This window comes from Oryza sativa, chromosome 3 (assembly GCF_034140825.1).
Source record: "Oryza sativa Japonica Group chromosome 3, ASM3414082v1".
In the NCBI taxonomy this organism is placed as follows: Eukaryota; Viridiplantae; Streptophyta; class Magnoliopsida; order Poales; family Poaceae; genus Oryza; species Oryza sativa.
In genome coordinates this window covers 35,864,982-35,885,248 of record NC_089037.1, presented here as the reverse complement: position 1 = coordinate 35,885,248, position 20,267 = coordinate 35,864,982, and the positions used below count along the sequence as shown (strand labels likewise).

Sequence of the window (20,267 nt, the reverse complement as noted above, 5' to 3'; positions counted from 1 at the left end):
GTGGCGCGCGCGTGTGCGGCGTAGAGGCGTCGACCGTTGCCGCTGGCACGCCCACACACGCGCGCGGCCGCACCGCATCAGGCCGACACTAGAACCCAAAAAGGCGGCAGCAGCAGCAGCAAAGCCTCCATCCGCTGCGCGGCTCCGCGCACCGGACACCCAACCGCCCCGGCGCCTCGCGCCGCCACGCGCGCCCACGTGGTCCCCCCACCCCCGCGCCGCTGTTTGCTGCTTTGCGAAAATTTACGAGCCCGACCCGGACGCATCCGCGGGAATTCCCCCCGCCTCTGCGCGCGTCGTCTGCATTGCCGCGGGAGGTGAAATGACCGCTTTGCCCTCACCCTCTTTGACCGGTCAGAACGGCCCGGCCAATCTCTGCTCGGGCTCGGCCCAGTGAGACCTTCTAGAAAGTCTCTCTCTTTGATGGGCCTAACTAGGAGCACATGGTACTAGGCCCAGCCCATGGGCAGCAAGAACATCTCGGGGGTATAAACCCTAGCCGCTCGTGCCACCGAATTCCTCCGGCTCCGAGCAAAAACCCTCGTCTTCCTACTCCGATCGAGACCGCGTCGCCGTCTCCGAGATCGCCATGGCCGGCGGCGGCGACCTCCAGAGCCCGAAGAAGCGGAAGCGTGATGCGGCGGGGAAGCCCAAGACGCTGGCGAAGGGGGGAGACGACGGGAAGAAGCGGAAGAGGCCCTCAGATGCCAACATGGCGCAAGGCGGCGGCGGCGGCGAGGTCAAGGTGAAGAAGGAGCCGGTTACTGCCAAGGAGAAGCGCCTGGCTGCTAAGGTATCGTTGTTGCTCGTCCGCTCGGTAAATTTTAATCATCTCTGGAGCTGGAGCATGGGTTCGAGGCATTAGCGCTGAACTTGGTGTGGTGTGGATTGGTCAGGAAATGGCAGAGTCAAGGAAGAAGAAGAGGAAACGGAATTACAGCCTCGAGAAGGTAAATTTGGTCCCTGTACGATCTATTTCAACATGCCGGGAAATTCATGCCTATTGACTTATGAGCCAGAGTATGATTCCAGGACCAACTCTCATAATGCTAGGCAATTGGAACAATGGTGTGTTCAGGGTTTTATTTTTTTTAAGATATATTCTCACCAATATATTCTCACATATAGAGCTTATATGTTCACGAATTTCATTAGAAGAGTTTAATTTTCGCTGCATTAGTTGAACATTGAATAAGGGGAACCTACTATTTTCATGGTCATGTGTTATATCCAATCTTGATCTTCACTCTTGGAACTATATGACATGAATGCAAAACTGTAATTTGATTCTGGTACCCTTGTCACTGGTGGGGATACTTAGCTTCACGAGAATAGCTACATTGTCATATTTCTCTCTACTAACAGTAAGCATTGGGTGTCAAATTTATGTTGGTTTCATTCGAATCTAGTTTACTGATTGCATTTAAATATTGTCAGGAGCTTACTGTACTATGGGAAAAGATGCGATGCCACAATGTGAGCAGCACGGAGAGATCTAAGTATGCATTACATCATTGTCATGACTCGTATCTTTGAGATCTTACAGTGACAAATCAATTTATTATATTGATTTTTTTCTCAAAATATCCAGGCTGGTAAGTGAGGCTCTCCGTAAAATGGATGGGAAATATTCAGAAATTGCTGGTTCCCACGTAACTGCACGTGTTTTACAAGTAAGATGATCAATCGATCATATTCATTTGTATATCAACATGTTACATGGTTTTGATGTTCTTTTTCCTGGTGTTGATGAGCATTGTTTCTTTTGGCAGACATGCGTGAAGTTGTGCTCACAATCAGAAAGGGATGCGATTTTTGAAGCCCTACAGCCAGATTTGCTAACTCTCTCTCTCAAGAAATATGCTGTTTTCCTTGTAAAGAAGCTCATTAAGCGAGGTAAAAGCTCTGTTGGGTTCATACATGATAATATTTCTTTATGGTTGGATATGCCATTGGCTCCATTAACATGCCTGTATTTGTGATTGCAGCCACTAAAAAGCAGTTTGAATGGTTCATCTCTTCTCTTCACGGTCGTGTTGCTAAACTTCTTCGTCATACTATAGGAGCTTCAGGTATATATTACTTGTTATTGTAAGAGATGGCATAAAACTTGCTATTTTATTATCATTTGTTAGGAACCTTAAGAGTTGATAGTTGTGTGCAATTCATGTGAATTTGTTTGTATTTTATCTGTACATGATAAAGTAAATGATAATTTAATGTTATGCCAATTCTTTTTCTTTCAGTCGTTGACTTTGCATATCAACTGGCAACACCGCCTCAGAAAAGAAGGTTGCTATTGGAATTGTATTCTACTGAGCTCCAGCTGTTCACTGACCTGACTGGACAGAAAACCCACAGGTCATTGCACTAAACTAACTCATGTTTCTGTTTTCAAATTTCCTTGCTCTTTTGATTGTTCTATATGCTTTCTGAAAAAAAGATTCGTTTTCACTATAGATCAAACAACTGTCTGCGGTAACAGGCTACTGCAATTTGCTAACTTAAACTCCCTTTTTCAGTTTGTTAGAGACAATTTCCAACCTTGGATTACAAAAATCATCTGTACTGCAGCATATGACTACCGTGATTTATCCGATCTTGGAGAAAGGTATCGTTGAATATCCTATAGTGCACACGGCTGTATTGGAGTATTTTACAATCGCTGACAAGGTAATGCTATCCATTTATTGTGTAGCCTATCTACAGTCTAAACATGCCTTTGTTGGCATATCCTTTCCTTTTGGTTTGTCTTTATCACACTGTCCTATAATGCTTGATTTTGCAGACCTCGGCCACTGATGTGATTCGACAATTTATCCCCCTTCTTACACAAGGATCATCTGCCATTGATGGAGATGAGCCATCGGTTGCCCCTGAATTACAAAAGAAACTGAAAGCTAAGAAAAAAAGGTTGACAGAGCCACTTCTTGTTCGGATTATGAACACCAGAGAAGGATTAAAAATAGGAGTTAGTTGCCTCAAGCATGGAAGTGCAAAGGTAGGTTATATTTTTTTTTCTCTGAGACTATTATTTTATGTTGACTCCATACCTTTTCTTATGGGACACTGAAGTAGCATGCCAAATGACTACCCATTACATAGTCCTTCCTCTGTTTTTTTCTTAGTGTGGAGATTATCCTCATAATTAAAATGTATTCGGCTTCCATGTAAGATTCCGTTAACTTTGTGTTGAACTTCAGGATAGGAAGAAGATCATTAAAAGTTTGAAGGGGCACATTATGAAGCTTGCTCTTAGTGATTATGGATGCATTGTAAGTATGCCAGTGTTTACATTTGCAGTTACCGCTTGGTGAAAACAACATTATGAATAAAATTGTTATATGTGAAAGAACTTTTTTGCTACCGAAGATTTCAGTTTATTTTGTGCTCAAATGATTTATACTCTACTGATATGTCATCTTTTCCCTTTCAGTTACTTGTTGCCATTCTTTCCGTTGTTGATGACACAAAGCTTGTTACCAAGGTTAGCTAGCTCCAGTCTTCTATGCACCTGTTCTGAGTATTGTGCTGTGATAAATATCGTATGGAGCATTTATATAACACTTTTGTTTGATTTGATAGATCGTAATTCAAGAGCTCGCCAAACATTTGAAGCAACTTATTTTTGACAAGGTGAAAAGGAAAACTGAGCTTCTGATATTTTTCAAAATAAATCCACAATGCACTAATAGTAATGAAGCTTCTTGTTGGTACAGAATGGAAGACGTCCATTGCTGCAACTACTTCACCCTAATTGTTCACGCTATCTGCCTCCAGCTGATCTGGCTTGTCTGAACTATCGTGTGCCTTCTCTTATTTCAAAGGCAAGCTAGCTATTCTGTTTAGTATTTTAAGGAGAACATAGTGAAGTGCTGTGTTATAAATATTCCACTTTTGGTTAGGATGAAGCTTCCGAGAGTGCTGCAGAAGATATCCCAGAGAATAAGGTGGATGTTGCAACTAATAAGGAGCAAGATGGTTCAGAAAGCATGCAGAGTGCGTCTGACAGCAAAAAGGACCCATTTCAACGGCGACATGAATTGTTGATCAAAAGTGAACTTGCCGAGGTGACATTTATTCAGTGCTATGTTTATTCAAATACAGTGTTAAAAGGATGCACCTTTTCACATTGATTACTGCAGTAGGGTACAATATGATTTCTTTGGTGCTCGTTTAGTCGCATAGCAGTAGCCAGTCACAGTATGTATAGCTACATGCCCACCATGTCCTAAACCCCATAATACCAACATGCACAGCATTTTGTGTGCTCACGAATATTATTATATAAATGATGGCAAAATGGTCCATTAGGGATTTTCCTATGCAAGGTTTCAAGTATGTAACTGGAAAACAACACTTACAATAAGGGTCTACTGTATTTTCTTGTGTGCCCACTATTTTGCCCAATTAGTGCTGACGTGACAACTAACATAAGTTAATCGTGATGAATTTACTAGCCTTGCTCATAGGCCTTTCTTTTTGTGATTATTAGATATAATATCTAGATGCCATCGTGGCAGCATAGAGTTACTTGTGACTCAAAGTATTGAATATGCTTTATGTGGATTTAATATAATGCAGACCTTCCTGATCTTTTCTCAGGTGCTCATCCAGACTCTCATTGAGAATGTCGGGGAGTTACTTCGAACAAATTTTGGCAAAGATGTATTGCATGAGGTGAACTACTTTTGTCCTTGCAGATGGTGAAACCTGCTTTTTATTATATGCTAACAATTTTTCATGTCATAACCTCATTGGCATGGCATGATCTTTGGCTGGTACTCTTCTTTCCGTGAATATCGGTCACTTGTTTACTGAATCATGTATCAGGGAAATCATGATTTGAATAAGTTGCACCAAGAATACCCTTTCGTAGTATATCAGGCACAAACGAGTTAGTGAAATACGATACACAGTCATAATCTGGAATATTGAAGCAACGTGTCTTTGCCAATCTGCGGTGCTTGATTGTTGTCATTGTATAAATAATGTTTCATAAGTGCCACTGGTGTCACTCTGATATGTTGACATTTGCAAATCTGAAGGTTGCGGTTGGTGGAGAAGATAATATTCTGGAGGGCATCACTGACAGGATCCACAGCTTGCACAATGCAATAGCTTCTGATGCAGCACGTCCAAAGGCAGAAGATACTGAACATGCCTTTGATAACTATCATTCCAGCCGTCTAATCAGAAGACTTATACTTGAATCTCCAGCATTTGCTGCCATCCTATGGAAAAAAGCTCTTGAAGGCAAATGCAAGACATGGGCTGATGGGCACAGGTACCTCGATTTTTATTGATATGACCCTCTCGCCTCTTCTCATGTTTTCCAGGAGTCACATATAGATATGTTCTATTCATCGGATATTTATAAAATTCAATCGTTGATTGGAATTTGACACCAGTCCCTTTAGGTCATATTCCGGTGGCATTGTCTAATTTATCATGCATACTGTAAATTTCTGATATTCTCTCAGCTTGCTTGTTCTGCCTGATGAACATTTTGGTTTTGATTTCTTGATATTTTTATTCAGTTCCAAGGTGGTCGCAGCATTCCTTGAATCGCCCGATTCCAAGGTAAGGGATCTTGCAAAAGCTGAGCTGCAGCCGCTGGTTGATCGTGGCATTCTGAAAATCTCAGACCATAAAGCAGTCGAAAAATGAGTTTTGCACCTGACTTCCAAGCATCTACAGCAATACGAGAAATCGACAGACGAACATCCGTGCTTCTGTGTTGGATGTTTTTTTTGTAACATGAGTATGTTCTGCGGAGCAATTTTGTCACCTGTTAAAAGAGTGTAGCTACTGCTGTCACCAGTGAGTGAGTATTAACTCTCCGTAATGTTATGTACCTTTACAGTAAAATTGCATTTATTTTGGTATGACTGCAAGATACGAATTCTCCGGCCGTGTTTGTTCTGCATAGGAATGCGATTGATAATTTTATTGACAACTGACCTGAACAAATCTTGGAGAAAACGGATGCCTTAATCATAGAGTTGTCATTTTTAATACTAGAAAACGATTTTTGCAAAACACTTACAAATGCTTCAAAACCTGGGCAGTATTTAGAGCAGTATTTAGAGCAGGTACAATAGTAAACTATTAGCCAGCTATAAACATATTTTAATGAGATAAAAAAGATAAGAGATAAGAGCAGCGGACTGTAGATATGTAGCTAGCTGCAGCACGAACTTCAAGACGCAGTGTGTATATGATAGGTGGGATCGTATATTAATAGTATAGTTAGCTATTAGATTGACTATAGATGAATTGGAGCTAGCAGTGGACAGTGGACTATATTATTAAACTTCTTTTAGTGAATTTCACTGTTTTCCTCTTCTTGTTGCCGTAAAATGAACTAAAGAAAGCTAAGCAATCTGAAAATGTAAACGATTCTTTGAGAGAGAATGGAAGCTAATAAATCTGCAATGTCACTAGCAGGAGTTCGTCCGTCACCAATGACGCTTTGTTCTTGCGGCGCGCTCCGGCGCGGTTCTGATCTGATACACCGGCGACTCGCCGGCGCCGCTGCCGCACCATCTCTGGTTCCGATCGGCGGCGAGGTTCTCCTCGAACCGGCAGAACTCCGCGGCGAACGGCGGCGGCGGGGGCGGGCGGGTGTGCGGGTAGCCGGGGAACCGCAGCCGGTCGGAGGGGTCGAAGAGCGGGAACGACTGCCGCCGCCGCGCGCCACCGCCGCCGTTGGCCTTGAGGCAGCTGTCGATGACGCGGCACTCGTCCCGGAGCCGGTTCTGCACCTCCCGCAGCGCCTGCGCCGCGACGGGCATCCTCCTCCCCCCGCCGCCGCCGCCGCGGTGCTTCCCGTGCTGCGCGCCGCCGGTGGCCGTCGCCGCCGCCGGCGTCCTCCTCTCCGCGCGGTGCCTGAACCTGTCGTGGCACGCGGCGCAGTAGCTCGCCGCCCGCTCGTCGTCGAAGGCTCGCCGGCGAGCCCCGTCAGTGAGGCACGCGTGCGCCTGCACACGTTACACGATTTGATCGTCGCATCAAAAGCAGAAACCGCAACGAAACGAAACGGTTTTTGCAGAATTAGTACTACTAATTACGAGGCAGTAAAAACTGTAGCAAATCACCACGTTTAATCACTGTTACGTTAACCACGAGGATTCAAAGTTTCAAATCGATTTGAAAACGCCGCTCTGTGGGCGACCACCGCTGCAGTAACCGATGGTGGCGGCGATCGAAAATTGACCATATCTCCAAGAAGAGGAGCCCAATGCAATGCAACCACCCACTAAATTGAAAGCAAGAAAAAAGGCAAAGATTCCAAGCCATCATTAGGAAGAAGAAGCATGCGGAGGCAGAGATTACCAACCTCGGAGACGATCTTGAATGCGACCTCCGCCTTTGCGTGCGTGTTCTTGTCCGGGTGAAGCTGCAGCGCTGCATGCAAACCAAACCAAATCAAATCGAACCAAATCAAAATCAGGTAATCCGATTCAGGGCATTGCATTGCGTCGCACGCACCGAGCTGGCGGTAGCGGCGCCTGACGGCGTCCTCGGTGGCGGCGTCGGCGACGGCGAGGACGAGGTACCAGTCGACGAAGGGCGGGGATCGCTGCCGGCGCCGGTGCGTGCACGCGGAGAACGCCGCCGACGCCGCGCACACCTCCCTCACCGCCTGCGCCTTGCTACCGCCGCCGCCGTCCGCCATTGCCATTGCCCCCACCGCGTCACTCGATCCGCTTCACCTCCACGGCCATGCACATTCGATCGATCGATCGATCGGCCGCAGTGAGAGCCGAGCCGAGCAGTGCAGGCGTCGCGGCGAGATGCTACCAGTTATAGTAACCGTGTCCACTTCGTCTCTGCGTGTGAGGAGTGGAGTGGCGAGACGGTACCGTTCAAAGCAGCGATGAGAGGAGATCTCGAGGGGGGAATTCAACAGCGCAAATTGCGGCCAAGCGACAAAAATCAGAATAGGGAAATAAAAAAAACAAAATGATTTGATTTAACACGGATCAATTAAATTCATCACATACTACTAGAGAAATATTTATCCTGTTTTTTAATAATATATCTTATTATCATATTACTCTCTCTAATAATAAGTATTTGATAATTATGATAAGATTTGGTGAAACTTCTACAATTCCGATCATCGATAATTTCTTTCTCATATTGTTGGTTCAAAGATTAAATAAATTATGTACGTATATTTGACTTAAAAAAGACTATCGTAATTTAATAGGTCCATTTATGGATCTATATGCTTTGATTGGAACCAAAAGATCTAGAAATTACAGTCTTAATAGATTTTGAAAATTTATTCTAATAAAAACTTCACCAAATTTTCTACTCCTTCCGTTTCATATTATAAGTTGTTTGACTTTTTTCTTAACAATTTTTTTTAGATTTGACTAAGTTTATAGAAAAAAAATAGCAATATTAATGATATCAAATTAGCTCCATTATATTTAACTTTGAATATATTTTGATACCATGTTTGTTTTGTATTGAAAATGTTATTATATTTTACTACAAACTTAATCAAACTTTTTTAAAAAAGATTTAAAAAAAAGTCAAACGACTTATAATATGAAACGAAGGGAATACTTAACATCTCATTTATGGGAGTATCTTTTATGGTACCACATGTTAGTCTCTCTATATTATCTTCCGATGCTCTCCTTGCTCGAATGAGTACATGTTGTATGGACAGAGGGTTGCAGGGATCAAACAAGTGCAGCTCGCCGACGAGATTTGGTGTTTGTCCTGTTGCTGTAAACGTCCAATGTTTTAGGTTGGCCATGGCGATCAAAGTCCTGATGACACCGAATACTGATCTGGAAATGGAAATGCAGAGCTGTGATCATTCAGATTTCAGAGTTTCGCATCTCTGATGATCGTCATCTGAATGGAACCAGTCCCTGTTTCTTGGACTAAACTTCTCACATAATCCAGTTGCGCCAAACATTCAGCTGGATGATTGGCTTTCAGGTTCCGATTGTTCACACTGTCACTACGATTGGAAGTACTCGTAGTATAATAATCAACAAACAATAACAGTATATTATGGTCTTACAGTTTCAGATAATAAACTCCGGTTGTCAGTCAGTCGCCATTTCAACGAGACTGAACCAGAAGGTTCATACTGAACCAAACATTTCTCAATAATCTGAACTGTATTTCTGTAACATTTGTCAGCCAGGCAGGATTAGTTTTTCCTTGAGCCGTGAGACCCTGACACCAGTGGCTATGTCGAATTCTCGATCGATTGGCAAGGCTAGTACTCTACTGCTACTTGACAAATGAATTCAGTCAAAAGAGAGAGTTGCTTCGAGACTTTCAACCAGAAGCACTGTATCAAGTTAGGCTGCTAATGCATCGGTTGCCGATGCAAGAATTTTGTCCAGTATACTTGGATCACCACAGAATGCCAATAAAAGAATAATATTTTCAATGAGCAATGAAATACTATTTTCATTTTGCAAAGACCTGAAGAACGACTGAACACACTAGCTAAACACGAACCCTATCTTTTCAACGTTCCAATTTGCGACGCCAAACACAAGCAACAAAGAATCCAAAGCTGATCTTGGAACAGTGTAAAAATTTTACACACCCAACCAATTGCTAATATGAGAGAGCCTTTGGAGTAATTGTGGCTGTTCACAGCTAAACTCAAATCTGATGCTAGAATAATAAAGAAGACATATTGATTATTGAAGCGTAGCTCGCCTGCAGCAGCAATCAGACAGAGCTAAACTGCTATAAACAGTTTGGTGGCTGCAGAATGCGGCTAAGATTTTCGAGCTTCATGTTGCGATGATACTCGAAAGATCATACGGATATCCTCCCAGCACCATCTGGCCGTCCGTAGCTTGATCCAACGGCTCGGAGAGAAGGAGATCTTCTTCTTGGAAAAAAAAAACATTCACGTGCCACTGCATGTGGGCCCCACAGCTCAGGGCTCCAAACTCTCGGCATCTTCCCACGAGGGTGCCAGCATCATCACTCACCAGTCACCACGGAGTAAAACCCACGGCCTCATTGTCCTTGGCGCCCTCTTACATGTGGGCCCAGTGGTAGAAGCGGGCCCACATGTCGGTGTGTGTGGGGAGTAATGGGTGAGAAAAAACCCGTGGTTTTTTTTTCTTCTTGGCAGCAATCATTTCGGTGGGGCCATGTCGAGCTGACCAATTGGCGCTTCCATGTGATCCACGCTGTCATCCCGGGCCCACCAGCTCTCCCTTGTCGATAAGCATCCGGAGCTCGCTGCTGTTCTTGTTTCTAATTGCTGGTTTCTACCAGGGCCTTTTAGCAAAAGGGGACAAATAATTAATCCTACTAGCATTTTGTGATCTTGAGATCCACTGTTTTGTTTGGATGATTGACCGAGCACGAACGTAAAAAAGACTGTGAGGAAAGCAAATTGTACTGTACTTATATTCAATAAATCCATTTTTAGAGATCGTTTTACAATGCGAAATTGCGAACCGAGAGCCAGAACATTCCTTGAAAATTAGTAGACCTATGAAACTTAGGGAAAATGCTTCCCTTTTTTTGTTTGGGGAAAAGAAAATGGATCAATCCGGTAAATAACATCGCGCCTGCAATGGATAATTTATCGTGGTGATGTCAAATAAAAATGGAATAGCGTTTGGGGTTATGTCGAATTTCCTTTCATTCAATCTCTATCGTAATTGGAATAGTAGTGTTTTTCTATTCAAATGCAAATCACGTGCTCTGAGCCCTACTCATGAACAATGATTGGAGCATACTAACACTACAGTACAATTATTGCCAAGAAAAAAAATGGTACTTGATGCGCAGCCATGTTTTTTTTTTATGCTTAACCGATGAATATGCAAGTACACACGCTTTCAGTTATGATTTTTGTAAAACAGCTTTACGCACATACTACTAAATCTTTTAGAAAAAATGTTTAGATTGTTTTAAACTTTATAATAGTTAATTTATTTATTTATACTATTTTATAATTATCATAAATTATGAAGGTATTCAGCCATTGATGTAAGAACATTATGCAAGTGGAGACTATTTCATCTGAAAAATGTCAGTATCCAGCGATGACATCACCCTCTCGGCAAACCATTTTATTTTCGAAAACGACCTCCACAAACCAAACATATTTGGCTCACAAGCTTCCCAAAAATTCCAGGACGAATTCGAAAACCAAATTTCTTAGGGGCTCTTTAGTTCGCAAAACAAAATTTTCACCTATCACATCGAATGTTTGGATACACGCATGGAGTGTAAGTAGTATTAAATGGAAAAAAAACCAATCACACAGTCTGCATATAGATTACGAGACGAATCATTTAAGCCTAATTTGTGCTATGATTTGACAATGTGGTGCTACAAACCTACAGTAAACATTTGCTAATGACAGATTAATTAGACTTAATAAATTCGTCTCGCAGTTTCTTAGCAGAATCTGTAATTTGTTTTGTTATTAGGCTAAGTTTAATATTTCAAACGTTTATCCATGTATCCAATGTGATAACTAAACCTAAAATTTTTCCCAAACTAAACCGTGCCTTATTTTAAAAACCACCTCACTTCACTTGGGGGGCAAGTTGCAAGTCTCAAGTTTACAAATCCACCCCTTTCACAAACAAACCGAAGCTTCTTCTCCACTTCGTCCCACACTTCAACGCCTCGCGATCGATCGCCCCAAATCCCCGCCGCCGCCGCCGCCGCCGCGAATCGCCGGATGCCCGCCGCCGTCGCCGCCGCGGGGGCGGCGGCAGCCTCGGGCACCGCGCTGCTCGCCTACATACTCCTCGCATGCTGCCGGCCGCAGCCGGCGCCGGAGGCCGGCGAGGAGGAGGAGGAGGAGTCGCGGCTGTTGTCGTCCGGGGCGGAGGCGCGGGGGAGGGAGGCGGGGGATGGCGGCGAGGAGGAGGAGGAGTGGCCGTACAGGCCGCCGTCAACGTGCTGCGAGGCGGCGGCGGTGGCCGCGCGCACGGCGCGGCGCACGTGGGACCTCACCGTCGGGCGCTGGGGCCTCCACGGCATCGCCTTCGGGATCAAGCGCCACATGAAGCGCCAGGTCCGCGAGATTTTTCGCATTTCACCTCGTGATTCCTCGCTCTTGTGCGCGATTACTGCGATGCTGCCAGTATTCAGTTCTTCTGTTCGTTTCTGTGTCTGCGCTTTGCGTTTCTTACTTGCAAATTGAGGATCATTTCGCTCGATGGCTTTAACGATAGCGACTGATCACGATGTTCTAACTGCGCTCAAATCGCACTGAGCGGCGGAACGTGTAGTTGCTTTGCTTCGAGTGGACTTTTTCTTCGTTTTAGTTTTACTCTTGCTGAAAATTTTGGTGTAAAAGGCAGGATTTATGACTATTTCAAGGTTTGACTTGATTTGACTTGCAAGTAAGACTGCTTTTGCCTTTTTATTTGGGAAATAAAGGCTCAATGTTGGGTCAGTGGCTTACAATAGCTTCACCTCTACCACTAATTCAATACATTCCTCGTACTTGCAATGTCAGATCATACTTAAATTCTGTGCGGGACTTAAGATCGTTGATGTAAATATGGGTAAATCTCATGGATCCGTAAGGTCGGATTCATGGATTTTTTCAGAGTCAAGCTGGTCATGGTGGTCAAGGTCTCCTCTAGATGTTGATCTGAAGTGAGAAACGTTTCCAACTGTTCTGAACTTCTGATAACCAATCGATATGCGTTTTATACAGAGCTGGTTATTTTGTTGCGCATGTGTGAATTTGCTAGAAGAACAACTAATAAAATTGGACCAGAATTCTGTTGTCTTGCTAAAACTAAAATGGTTGCTCAAAGAAGAGGAAACAGGACGCACTCAACATTCAGTTCAATATAATGTACTCTGTTTATCTGCAGATGTTCTTTGCAAAGCTATTCAATGCATCAAAACTCAATAAGATGTACTTCCCGTGAGTGAAGAGAAGCTGGCTATCCGATGTTCTGATGAATCAGCATAACTAGCATTTTGTTCTTTAAGACGTAAATTCGGCGGTAGTAGATTGTTTGCTGAAGCAATTCAGTTATGCAGATTATAATCAGCTTGGTTCTGTATAGCTGTCTTGAACATATTACATAGTCAATGGTGTGGAATCATATTGTGACTGTATTTTTTCCTGTTTGTGTGCTCTAGGGTGATTTGCAGCATGAGTATAGTGGAAATGATTGCCTTCAACTAAAAGGTCACGACGCACACACTGAAGTAGCTTATCTACTTGAGCACTTGAAGATTTGCATGTTCTACTCAAAGAAAACATTTTCAGCGTTTCTTCAGTTTGGTGGGTACAATCAAGAAGACATTCTTATTCACAAGGCTAGGGCGAGGGTGAGTAAGTATCACTGTATTCCTCTTATCTCATGCTTAAGGTACTCACATTTACAATTTGTATTTGTTCCTCCACATTTTGACTCACTCTTAACTATCAACTTGATGCAGCTTATGCAACCTTCTTTCGCGCTTGTGTGTGACAAAAAATCCAAGTGCTTTCTGCTTTTCATTCGGGGTGCTATCAGTACTAAGGAGCGCCTAACAGCCGCAACTGCTGCTGAGGTTCCTTTTCACCATATAGTTTTAAGTGAAGGACAAATCAGCAACGTGGTTTTAGGATATGCACATTGTGGGATGCTTGCTGCAGCTCGTTGGATTGCTAACCTTGCCAAGCCCCATCTTCACAAGGCAGTACAAGAATTCCCTGATTATCAAATAAAGGTATTTCTTATTAGTGCTATGCATGGATGAAGTGACTACAATTTATAGGTGTAGCCGCTGCAGTGCGCTGTGATCTATATACATGACCTTATTTGAAATAATTTGTTTTTGATAAATATCACTGAGACAGTTAAGAAGCGTAATCAGATCTCTCCTTTTGTCTTTTATGTCATGTTTATTTTTGTGAAGATTTCTGACCCAAATTATGTCTCCTTATTTGTCATTTGTACTAGGTCATTGGGCATTCAATGGGAGCAGGTATCGGAGCAATTCTGACATACATTCTTCATGAGCATCATGAGTTCTCATCGTGCACGTGTCTGGCATTTGCTCCTCGTAAGTGACTTATTCATGATTTACATCTTTAAAGCCACACTTTGCTTAGTTTTTGCATTGTGCCTTCGAGATATTATATGGCTTTATGATTATCAGGTGTTTTCTTATATTATTTTCCTGAGTTGTAACTTTGTTCTGTTTCAGTACTTAATGGGTGACAAAAGTTGTTTTGGCACTATGTTCTCATGATCTCATCCATGCCAACTGTTTGGTTGAACGTTCTTGTGTACAATTTGCATTATTGGACAGTGATGGAGAATTAGCCATTGTTTTATACAGATATGATAGAATTGCATTGACTTGCAAGATTTATTTTATTAGGCTACAAGTTAATCCAGGAACTGAGACAGTTATACTATTTTCTAGATTTAAGAGAGGAAATGCTTTCAGATTTTTAAAGGGTTCCTGTTTTGTATAGCTGCCTGTATGTCATGGGAGCTGGCGGAGTCGGGCAAAGAATTTGTCACTTCTCTCATCAACAGAAATGATGTGGTCCCGGCCTTTTCAAAAGTTTCTGCTGAGAACCTGCGAGCTGAGGTACTCTGAATTTCTGATGGCCAGTGTCTTATGTGTCAGCATAATAAAATCAGACCTTCACTAGTATGAACTTCTTTTGTAATTAACAAGGAAACATTTTAAGAACTTAGCAAAGTGTTAATACATTAATTTCTTGTGATATTTCAAGAAATATGTGATGCAATGGAGATCTTAGCTTCAAACTTGAAATGTTAACCTCATTGGCATACTGGACAGTGGCCATATAAAATTTCTGATAAATTGTGAAAACGACCATATACCTGATTCCCAACAGTGTTCTATCATCACTGATTTTTTTGTCTCTACTGCAGGTAATGGTATCATCAAAGCTAGATGATGAGCAGGATCAAGCTCACTTTAGCTTATTTACGGCAATAAGTAAGCGTGTAGCTTTCATAAAGTCTCATATGCTGTCAGTATCTCATCCAACAGAGAAGAACACAGATCCTGATTCTAGCATATCTGAGGTAATACCTCTTAGGCACTTTAATTTCTACTATTTAAATGATTGCTTCTGTCACTTGTCACTGGATCCTAAACTAGCACAATGATAATTTTGCGTCCTTAAGCCACATGTGAACCCAGCACGAGTATTAATTTGATTACCCAGCGGTTTTAATGACTGTTAACAGCTGATCCAGCGATCCTTTCTAGCATCCAATCCCAATCAACACCGATAACACTGTGGCGGGCATGCTAATATTATCTGTTAGTATACTAGGTAGTAGGCATATCTTTGGTACGGATGATTTTCCTTCCATTGGCCATACAAGCATCACATCTATTACAAAAGGGCAAAATGAGAATTTCCATCATGCACAGTTCCTGCTTCTCCGTGCAGTGTACCTTCCAAAAATTTACAGAAGCAAAGTAACTCTTGGGTTTACTGATTAGTGCCAACGTGAGTACAGAAGCAAAGCAACGAGAGGATTGACGATTTTCTGACACCCTATTTATTCTGTCAATGCAGCCCTTGCTCAAACATGTCCCCGAAATCACGCAGCCTGTAACAAATGGGCTAAGCACAGACTGCAACCAGCATCAAACGGACCTCGTTGCTAATACAGAGCAGGACTTTTCAGCTGTATCAGTTGTTACCTCTGAAGAAAAGATTGTACTATCTAGCAACGATAATGTTATCAGTACAAAGTCTGTTGCTGGATCAGGCTTTGCAGCACAAGGGGATGTGAACATCAATGGATCACTGGACACTGAACAAGAACAATCATCCTTGACAGGGCAGGAGGAACCAGAATCACTGAAGCAGAACTGTGATATCAAAGACAAGCTGAAAGAACCGCTACCAACCTGCAGTTCGCGCCAGTTTTTCCCTCCTGGAAGAATTATTCACATGGTTGCAATGGCCTCACCTGACCCAAATCCTGGTGAGGGATCCAGCAGCAATGAGATCATTAGCATTTATGAAACGCCAAGAGATTTGTATGGGAAAATAAGGCTAGCTCCAAACATGATAAAGGAGCATTACATGCCTAGTTACATAAGCACAATGGAATCATTATTGGAACAGCTGCTCAAAGACGATAATGTAGATACAATAACAAATGATTTGTAAATTATGTAAAAACTCAATAAATTATTAATCCAATTCTTTGCAAATTGCATTGTTCTAAAACAATTTCCATATGCCTGCATGTTATTTCTGTCCCAATGCTACTCTGTATATATACCACTAAAGCTAAATTTGCATGGTCAAAGTTGGAACCATTCCGTTGACCGGATGACGTGGACATCCTCCGTACGGTTGGTCTCTCATGCATGCAGCTGTAAATCCTCTCGGCCTCACGCTCTATATCATCACTTTCAAGTGTTTTCATGAAAACGAAAATTTAGCTCGCCATCACGCAGATCGACATGGCTGCTGCTTCTCTCCGTCTGGTCGTCGTCGCCGCCGCCGTCGCGATCTCCCTCCGGGGCGCCGCCGCCACGGCGGTGACCGTGGAGGACGCGTGCCGGCACACGAGGCACGAGGCGTACTGCGTGAAGGCGCTGTCGGCGAGGCCGGAGAGCAGGGCGGCGGCGTTGGACATGCCGGCGCTGGCGGAGGCGGCGCTGTCGATGGCGGCGGAGAGCGGGGCGGCGGCGACGTCGTTCGTGAGGAACCTGGCGAAGATGCCCGGCGGCATGCCGCCGGAGTGCCTGGAAGGGTGCGTGGCGAAGTTCCAGGAGGCGGTGGCGGAGCTGAGGCGGTCCGAGGCGGCGATGGAGGTGCGCCATGACGCCGCCGGCGCCAAGGCGTGGGTGACGGAGGCCAGGGCGGACGGCGAGACGTGCATGGACGAGTGCCGGATGACGGAGGGCGGCGCCGCCCCGGAGATCGCCGACAGGATCGACGAGCTCGCCAAGCTCTGCTCCATCGCCCTCGCCCTCACCAATGCGTCCATGAGCAAACATCCGTAGCAAATCATCGTGTATAACAAAAACGAGATTTGGAGGGGGAGACCTCTATCCAAACATTTATTAAAAAGAAATTATGAGCGTGTTAAAGATTGAACACGAGATCTCGGAATCGGGATTGAAACCATATACCCTTTACCACTGTACTATCATGTGCATTTCATGTATCCTCGTGTATATATACGACCACCAAATTCTCTCTTGTTATATTCATGACTTGAGCACGTCTCATTGCAACGTTTCAAATTTCCAACAAAATTTATGTTGGACACATCAGGCTATGTAAATCTGCCAAATTTCAATTTCAAGAGTAAATATTGTATTTATCATGCATTAGCTTGTGAAATAGATGGTATCACCTATCACGTAACAGACCAAACGGGCTAAAACCGGTGACGAATGTGGTACGATTCGATTGGTTTGGAATTTTGGATGCTGAGTGAGATTCACAAAAGGCCAGAAAGGGCTGAGTACTTAGAATCATCATTTTTACAGTTTTCACACAAAATCAATTTAAATCCTACAAAAACTATCCCAAAATCCTATAATCCAGATGAGCCGAATATTCTTGGATGGGCCGTGGAGACTATTGCAGCCCACAGTCGCCCGTCCCACTTTCGGAATAAGTTCATCTGAGGTCCATAAACTTGTCAACGAATCCGATTTTAGTCCTTAACCCCAAAACCAGATACAACGGGTCCCTCAACTATCAAAACTGGTACAGATAAGGTCCTTCTGTGGTTTAGATGGCAGTTTTGGCTGACAAGGCGCCTGCGTGGCTATTTTGACTCGGTCTTCATCGGACATGGCACTGACGTGACGCTTATGTGGCAATTCGATATAGAAAAATAATAAAACCCGTGGGACCCACATGTCAGTTACACAAAAAATAATTAAAAAATAGTGGGGCCCACGTGAGCCCCACATGTCATCCTCACCCTACCCTTCTTCCTCATCTCTCCCTATCTCCCCTCTCCTCTCTTTCCACGCGCCATTGGACGGGGAGGTTCGGCGGCCGGTGGCGGCGGCAGCGACGCAAGAGAAGGGGCGGCCGGCTGGGTTCCTCAAGGGCGACGACAACCTGGACGACGACGACGACGACTGCGGTGGCGGGAGCGTTGGGTGAAGGGGGCGGAGCGGGGCGGCCGGCGCACGCCTATTAACAGTGAAATTTGGTAATCGGCAAAGACGTCATCGGCTTAGAATCATTATCTGCTGCAGCATCTCGGAATCAGCCGATGGGAGTTATCAAGTCGCCAATAGTCGGATTCCTGCTATATTCGGTTAAGGAAATCAATCTACTAAAGGATACTTATCCCTAAGTGACCGAGTTTAAAGAGGATGCGGCATGGCAGTTTATCTATTAATTAGGAATAGTTTGTTAGTTTCCTTTTATCTTTAGGAAAGTGTGTCCGATAAGGACTTTATATTTTCCTTTTATCTTTAGGTTAGTTTCTTTCTTGTCCGACAAGGGCTTGTATCAACCCATGGGTATAAATATGTACACCCGGGGTCTATGTAATCTATCTCCACGATCGATACAATTCGGCGCATCGCCACCCCTTTTACCTTTTCTACTTTATTTTATCGTCTGGCGGGACTTGGCACCCGACGCGGGGCTGCATCGGTGTTCGATCTCCGGCTTCGATCTCCGGCGAAGGGGTAAGTCCAATGTTTCGCCGGTCCAGGCAATTGTATCATTTATGTCGGCGTCGTTCAAGGCTGCACTAGTACATTCGACCTCTTGGATTGCTCTGGTTTGGATGATATATTTGCCTACCTATTTATCATATGTCTCTGTTAATCTAGTCTTAGCATATCAATTTAGCTCTATCGGCTGCTTCTCGTTTTAGGGTTTTTGCCGGTATTAGCTAAATCGTGTTTCTAGATTAGATTAGCTTAGACATCTACCACCCTGAAAACTCAGTCAACGGCTTGATTGTCTAGATATAATGTTTCTTTTCATACTTAGTGCTGCATCAGTTAAGTTTGATCTACTAAGTCGTGCTTAGAACCATAATCTCTAGCCTGCTTCTTGATTGCCAATAAGGGTATCATCGGGGTTTTAGCCGGTGAGTTATCTGGACGTTGCATCGGCTCATAAGGATTGTATATACATATAAGTTGGATTTAGCGATGACAACAAAGGTTTCACTGTTTAATCTAATCTTGTGGATTTCATGACATCGGACCTCCAGCCGATGTGTGCTTTAAACCTCGGATCGATGCTTATTTATCATATCATTGCTAGCCGATTGGTTTATACCGGATTATATTGCAATATTATATTATCATCAGCCGATTGCCTTTATATCATCATCTACATTGGACATATAGCCGATTTATCAAAACCCTATCGCTATCGGCTGGTATCGGCATCGGCTATTATCGACTATCGGCTGGAACTACTCTATCGGCTTGTCAGCCGATCGGTTGTTTTGATCTACTATTTGCATATCTTGTCAGTTGCAGGATCAAACTGACTGGCACGCCCGCATCTCACCAACCTTTGGACCTGCACAGGAGTTAAGCAGATCTCCTAGGCCGGTGTGTTCGATTTTTTCGTCAACAACGCCGGATTCCTCAAGGGTGGCGACGACCTGGACGACGACGACGACAACTGCGGCGGCATGGAAGCCCACGTGATCCTCCCATGAGGAACCCGCGCGTGCGCCGGCCGCCCCTTCTCTTGCGCCCTCCCCTTCTCTTGTGCCGCCGCCACCGCTGTGCCGCCGGCCGCCGAACCTCCCCGTTCCGTGGCACTTGGAGAGACAGGAGAGGGGAGAGAGATGAAGAGCGGGGAGATAGGGAGAGATGAGGAAGAAGGATAGGGTGAGGATGACACGTGGGCCCCACCATTTTCTAATTATTTTTTTGTGTAACTAACATGTGGGTCCCACAGGTTTTATTATTTTTCTGGATCGAATTGCCACGTAAGCGCCACGTCAGTGCCACATCCGATGAAGATCGAGTCAAAAATAGCTACGTAGGCGCCACGTTAGTCAAAACCGCCATCTAAACCGCCGATGGACCTTATCTGCACCGGTTTTTATAGTCGAGGGACCCGTTGTATCTGGTTTTGGGGTTCAAGGACGAAAATTGGATTCGTTGACAAGTTCAGGGACCTCAGATGAACTTATTCCCCCACTTTTTCGATCCCCCTGGCATATTCGGCCCAAGATAACCCGATACAAAAAAAGCCCAAGAGTGTGTGTGTGTGTGAGAGAGAGAGTGAGTCTGATTTGCTTCCTCCGCGAACCGGTCGTCTT

The 20,267-nt window shown here is 44.1% G+C and overlaps 4 protein-coding genes across 4 annotated transcripts; 3 read left to right on the top strand and 1 right to left on the bottom strand.

The window, feature by feature from the left end:
* Positions 1-523: 523 nt before the first annotated feature.
* Positions 524-5,897, top strand: LOC4334667 (pumilio homolog 24). Its single transcript, XM_015776491.2, has 17 exons — positions 524-793; positions 897-950; positions 1,438-1,499; positions 1,592-1,673; positions 1,773-1,896; positions 1,989-2,072; positions 2,247-2,361; positions 2,523-2,673; positions 2,789-3,001; positions 3,204-3,275; positions 3,437-3,487; positions 3,586-3,636; positions 3,720-3,827; positions 3,906-4,070; positions 4,606-4,680; positions 5,049-5,287; positions 5,541-5,897. The coding sequence occupies exons 1-17, from the start codon at positions 590-592 to the stop codon at positions 5,668-5,670; spliced, it is 1,980 nt and encodes a 659-aa protein (XP_015631977.1). The 5' UTR covers positions 524-589; the 3' UTR covers positions 5,671-5,897.
* A 389-nt stretch (positions 5,898-6,286) lies between these two features.
* On the bottom strand, positions 6,287-7,843 carry LOC107276449 (uncharacterized). The gene is made up of 3 exons (XM_015776492.3): positions 7,495-7,843; positions 7,343-7,410; positions 6,287-6,983 (listed from the first exon to the last, which is right to left on the bottom strand). Exons 1-3 carry the CDS (start codon positions 7,685-7,687, stop codon positions 6,462-6,464), a joined length of 783 nt encoding a protein of 260 aa, XP_015631978.1. The 5' UTR covers positions 7,688-7,843; the 3' UTR covers positions 6,287-6,461.
* Positions 7,844-11,615: 3,772 nt separating this feature from the next.
* On the top strand, positions 11,616-16,219 carry LOC4334666 (uncharacterized). Its single transcript, XM_015777709.3, has 7 exons — positions 11,616-12,046; positions 13,135-13,326; positions 13,438-13,710; positions 13,944-14,046; positions 14,465-14,583; positions 14,895-15,050; positions 15,554-16,219. The coding sequence occupies exons 1-7, from the start codon at positions 11,708-11,710 to the stop codon at positions 16,154-16,156; spliced, it is 1,785 nt and encodes a 594-aa protein (XP_015633195.1). The 5' UTR covers positions 11,616-11,707; the 3' UTR covers positions 16,157-16,219.
* An 82-nt stretch (positions 16,220-16,301) lies between these two features.
* Positions 16,302-17,205, top strand: LOC4334665 (putative invertase inhibitor). Its single transcript, XM_066308764.1, has one exon. The coding sequence runs from the start codon at positions 16,456-16,458 to the stop codon at positions 16,999-17,001; it is 546 nt and encodes a 181-aa protein (XP_066164861.1). The 5' UTR covers positions 16,302-16,455; the 3' UTR covers positions 17,002-17,205.
* Positions 17,206-20,267: the final 3,062 nt, after the last annotated feature.